Source organism: Protobothrops mucrosquamatus, unplaced genomic scaffold (genome assembly GCF_001527695.2).
Source record: "Protobothrops mucrosquamatus isolate PMUCROS unplaced genomic scaffold, P.Mucros_1.0 scaffold_168, whole genome shotgun sequence".
In the NCBI taxonomy this organism is placed as follows: Eukaryota; Metazoa; Chordata; class Lepidosauria; order Squamata; family Viperidae; genus Protobothrops; species Protobothrops mucrosquamatus.
Genome location: NW_015386244.1, coordinates 184,769 through 190,768, shown reverse-complemented (window position 1 = coordinate 190,768; position 6,000 = coordinate 184,769). Strand labels below are relative to the sequence as shown.

The window sequence follows — 6,000 nt, the reverse complement described above, 5'->3', positions numbered from 1 at the left end:
TTTTGGAACAATCTGCCCCTGATATATGACTGTCCTTTTAGAAAGGTAATTAAGAATCAGCATCTTTCCATGAGTGAATTCCGGTGTAGGTGAATTGGCAATGAGGGGAGACATCAACCAAGGCAAACGCTGAAGAACCAAGATGGAACCTCTCCAGATAAGGAGAGAACTGGATATTACCCACATGTGCTCCTCAAAAGGAAACCACAAGACAATGGTCTCCCACAGGTTTGAATGTATTCCATGAATGATCAGGTTTGAATGAACTCTATTCCCAGAGATATTTAAAGAATGGATTCAGAGTTTAGCAGTTACAATGTCACAATGTTGTCTGTTTCTATGGATAGATTATGTCCACAATACATTAATGAAGGAATGACAAATGTGAAACAAATTTTGCCTGATATTAGAAGCAGAAACGCTGGATAATAAAAAGCATAGATTATAAGACAAAGAAGGCAGTTAAAGCCAAGAAATTACTAGCTAAGAGAATGATCTGGTTAGGGACTTTCTACTGGAGATACAAAAAATGTTGGTTAAAGTTTGAAGATTAAGTGGAAATACAAATGATAAACCAAGAGAAAAACCTGGATAACAATTTTTATTGGATTTCCAAAAGAGGTTGGCTGAAATCTCAAAGGAATCTTTGGGATGGGAAAAATAAAAACTGAAAAGAGAAAAAATTCTATGATAGCATCAGAATGAATTAAAGACCATGATTGAAGTAAGAGGAAGGAAAATAAAAATGGATTATTTGACCAAGGTTAAAATAAGACATATTTCTATAAAGCTCTGAGAACTCTTTTCAGACTTTTCACCAACACTAGGACTGAAAATTTGATGACTGATGGACTTGCATGGAGATAAGGCCTGGATAAATGCATTCCTAATTGTTTGAGTTGTTATGTATTTTAGATGGGTTGCCACTGTATTGTTTTATCTGGCTTTATGTATTATGCTGCTTTTCAATGGGTGGGGTATATTTTTGTTGACATTTGTGTATACTGCCAAAGGTCATGGTCAGTTGGGTGGCACTGTGTGTGTGTATGTGCGTGCGTGCGTGTGTGATAAATAAAATAATTGGACAGACAGGACAGACAAGAATTCTTCATGGTTCTATGGGATAAATTAATCAGACAATTCCAATTTTCTGAAGATAAGATGACATCAGTACTATGCATATACAATCTATACACCAGCCAGCAATTCCCCTTATTGTCATTCCACATATAGCTCTGTCATGTTTAGCAATAGTAATAATACATAGACTTATATATTGCCCCATAGTGCTTTATACCTCTCTCTCTGGACAGTTTAAATGTCAGCATATTGCCTCTCCACAATTGGAGTCTTCATTTTACTGAACTTGGAGGGATGGAAGGCTGAGTTATCTTGGAACCCCATCAGGATTGAACTACAGACTGTGGGCAGAGTTAGCATGCAGTACTGCATTCTAACCACTGTACCACCAGAGCTCTTGTTCCAGGGCTATTTCTCCAAAATTTGCTCCAGAAGATTGGAAAATTATCCTGAGCCATTTTTAAGGTGGAAAAATTGCCTTCTCTGTTGGATTCATTCAATACATGTTCCCAGTTTCATCCCTCTAAAAAGTGAGAGTATGATTTCAATAATGATATTTGTTCTTAATCTTATTAAAAGATGAGGGAAGTATTCAATAAGCGAATGAAAATCCATAGCTTGTTTCCAATCTCTGAGGAAAGATATGGCTACTTTCAATTTCTAAGCAGGAGTGTGGGGTGTTAAAATTTCAAAAACTAAAGGCAAAATTTTGTACACTTTCTTAGAAGAAAATACAAGCTGGAAAAAATCTGGTATCATTTTGTTTGCTTTTTAAAATCAACATAATTAATAATTAATCAAAACAATTATACTTTTCTAAGATATTTTTCTAAAAAAGAGAATAATAGTTTTGAAACACAAGTACATATAAATTTTCCTTTTCCTTTTTAGTTTCCTGTCCAGCATTATTCAGGAAACACATGCTGTAGTGATAATAGCTCTCTCTTTTGCTATACAGTTTTGGTTCTAAATCACTTCAAAGGGCAAAGCAATATTATCCATTTTATCCAGTTTTCCTTCAGAGATAATGCTCTCTTTTTACAAGTGGTAGTTCCTGTTTCAAGTTTTCTGATTTACTACTTAAGCATTTTTACTATATAAAAAGAGGAATAATGTATTACCTTGGCTAGATGCGTGTTGATCCACTTTGTGAAAGTCCGCTTTTGCACAGATTCTTGTTCATCTTAAAAAAGAAGAAAAAGTGAAAAGTAATGATAAATTGGTCTTTCAGATAAGTTTCTCTATGTCAGGGGTCTTCAAACTTGGCCTTTTTATGACTTGTGGACTTCAACTCCCAGAATTCCTCAGCCAGGCATGCTGGCTGAGGAATTCTGGGAGTTGAAGTCCACAAGCCATAAAAGGGCCAAGTTTGAAGACCCCTGCTGTATGTCATGAGCAGACATAATCAATTTAGCTCCTTATGATGCATGTATGGTGAGAACAGAGGAAGATGGCACGTGGCCCTCTGCAGTTTTTATGTCAGTACCACTACAGGTAGTCCTCAACTAATGACTGGTCACTTAAAAAAGTTTTAGCTTATAACAGACTTTCCCAGAGCTTTGTATGATTCATTTTTGAAGTTATAATGGTTGCACCTACCACTGTAGAGGCTGCAATGAGAAGAGAATGAGAATGCCCCAACATTCTGTAACTTGTCATAGCTCTATGGCAGCCATTTTCTCAAACAAGTGACATTAAAATATATTAAAGGCTTTATTATAAGCCTTTAAGCAAAGTCACAATTGATTTAACTAAAGCTGCAGAACATTTTAGTTGGTCCTGTATCAGGCTGAGTTATTTATTTTACCTTGCTTTTATTTAAGCTGAATAAACTATACCTAGGAGACTTTACCACATACTAAACAAAACCCAAATAAGCTGCATTGTATTATTATGTTTTAAAAAATATCAGGTAACAAGACATGAATAGGAGAATATTATTCCAGCAACCAACAACTTGACACTGAAAATTATTAAGCTTGAGATCTTAACATCCTGCTCAGATTTAGCTGTCATTCGTCAGAAAAGCACTTGCTGAGTTCCTCCATGTAAGAAATATTGTTCTCATTCACAAGAAGTCCTATTTTGAGTTCCTTAAATAACATTTCCATGTGTGATAATCAGCTTTTTATACACCATTTGATAGCTGCATTCCCTAGGATTGCTGGTACTTCAACTTCACTTTGAGATCAGACAAAGCTCTTTACATCCACAGGGGATGATGCCAAGCTGATTTCCCTTGAAAAATTGGGATTTATCAGCTTATCCTCAGAATTCTGAGAAACACACTGTTTTCAAATTTTCCTTTGAGCAGAGCCAAAGTAAAATTTACTTTCTGAAGCAGCTTGTCTAATGTTACTGTCATTTTGATATAATGTCTGGAGGTTTTCCAAAACTTGGGCAATGTTATGCTATCCATCCTTAATTAACTGCTTGAAGGTCACAACAAAAATAAAGTGCATTTCAGGGGAGTAGCCATCGCTTCTTTTCTCAGCAAAGTATATAAGTAGATAAAAGTAGATAAAACCAGTATAGAAAGCATGTGATTGGGACTTTGGCTAATTAAAAGGGTAAAATCACCATAACCATTTTCATTCATGCACTTCTGCAATTGTTCCCAGACTTGCCTTTCTTAAGCTCCCTATCTCTATCAAACTGTTACAACCAAAACAAAAATTGAAATCATTTGGTTATAATTTCAATAGTTAAGCCTACAGTATGCCTTACCCATGGTAGATTTCTTATGAATCTCAACTCTGATAAACATATAACTTATTCAGAGTGACTGCCTTAATGTATAATATCTCAGTGCATTCCCAGAGTTCAAAAGTCAAGTAATGAATTAAATAAACTAACTGAACTAGGAGCATGCACAAAGAGGAAATCATGTTTGCCCCCTGCCCCAATTTATTTTTTTGTTTTCACGGCAGACAATTACCATATTTAGATGTTGAATAGATACATTAAAATCTCCTTCCAGTCAAGCTTAGCTCTTTGTGTATGTAAGGACACTTCCACATACTTTTCGTGGCAACAATATAGAAGTGATTTATTTATTTCTGGGATGTTGTTAATGTGATATTTCCTAATGGTCTCCCATCTAACTAAGTAGATCTGGCGCTGCTTAACTTTCTGAAGTTTGCCAAAGTCGGTTGCAATGTCCACAAGTAAAATGCCTACTATTAAACCTGGAGAACCTCTATTATAGGTAGTACTCGACTTACAACAGTACTTGAGCTCAGAATTATGGTCATAAGTCATCACATCATTAAGCAGGTCATCATGTGGCCACACCCAATGTTATGACCTTTTTTGCAGTAGTTGTTAAATGAATCCTTTTTTATCCAATGGGTATTTTTTGCCGGAACTGGAAATAAATGTCAGAAACTGGCAAAAACCATCAGAAATTGCAGTTACGTGACCATAGGCCATTGCAAATGGCCCAAAGAGTCAGCTGGTTGCCAAGTGCCCAAAATGTGATCATGTGGTTTATGTGGCCATCATAACTTCAAAATGGATCATAAGTAGCTTTTGGGCAGGGGTCTGTTGTAACTTTGCATGGTTACTAAGCACCCGGTCCTACATCAATAATTATCTGTATAAAACACAGATTTTTCAGCATCGTTTTTAATGCTGTATAATTTCTGTATCCCAGTACAGATAGTTGACTTATGACCACAGTTGAACCCAAAATTTATATATTGCTAAACAAGACAGTTAAGTGGATTTTGCTCCATTTTACGACCTTCCTTGCCCCAGTTGTTAAGTGAATCACTGCAGTTAAGTTCATAATACAGTTGTTAAGGGAAGCTGGCTTCCTCATTGACTTTGCCTGTTAGAAGATTGCAAAAGGTGATCACATGAAAGGAGCTTCTTTCTCTTTCGTAGCATAAAGAAAAACAAAAAAACCCTAAACTACTTTTTTTCCTGACCACATTGACCACATTGACTTTGGTACTTTGAAAACTGTCCTATAAACAGACTCTAAATCAGACAGAAGATTTTACCAAGGAAACCAGGGAAATTCCTTTCTAGGTGTTGCCATGACAATAAGTGTCTCTATCATTGCTTTCATTCTTATTGCTTTTCAGCAAAGGGAGCAGGTTTCCTTCCTGACTAATAGCACTGCATCCATAGCCTGTTCAGTTGATCAGGATCTCAATATAACTGGCCCCTGAAATATGCAGGTAAGAACTTAAAAATATAGTTCTTGCCTTGATCCCACAGCAGACCTTAATACTGGGGAGGAAAACAACAAGCCAATGAAAGGAGAATCTAGTAAATGACGCTATCTAACAAAAACGAAAAACAAGTATAGAAATTATGTTCATATTTTATAATATTTATAATCATTTAACAAACATCTTCTATTTGAAGAATGGAATATCTAATATTAAAATAATCATAAATGCTTTATGTATTGTCGTACGGAATCGAGGCTTACTTTGGAAAATAATGACTGAACCAATAACTCATGTTCTGAAAACGTTACACAATTATTTTCATAAGAAAAATAATTTTCTTAATTTTTTTAAACCCAATTGTAGCCCAACACTGTGGTTTAATACAGGTAGTCCTCAACTTACAAAAGTTCATTTAGTGACCGTTCAAAGTGAAAAAAAGTGACTAATGACTGTTTTTCACAGTTACAACCTTTGCAGCATCCCCATGATCATGTATCAAAATTCAGATGCTTCACAACTGGTTTATATATATGACCGTTGCTGTGTCCCAAGGTCATGTGATCACCTTTTGCGATCTTCTGACAAGCAAAGTCAAAGGGGGAAACCAGATTCACTTAATAACTGGGTTACTAACATATCAACTGCGGTGATTCACCTAACAACTGAGGCAAGAATGGTCATAAAATGGGGCAAACCTCACTTAACAACTATGTCATTTAATAACAGAAATTTTGGG

The 6,000-nt window shown here is 35.7% G+C and overlaps 1 protein-coding gene across 1 annotated transcript in view; it reads right to left on the bottom strand.

The window, feature by feature from the left end:
* Positions 1–6,000, bottom strand: part of SYNE1 (spectrin repeat containing nuclear envelope protein 1) — a 284,981-nt gene that overhangs the window by 245,119 nt on the left and 33,862 nt on the right. Inside the window, exon 3 of the mRNA XM_015821883.1 lies at positions 2,202–2,263. Coding sequence (XP_015677369.1) covers positions 2,202–2,263 — 62 coding nt within the window. The remainder of the gene's footprint in view (positions 1–2,201; positions 2,264–6,000) is intronic.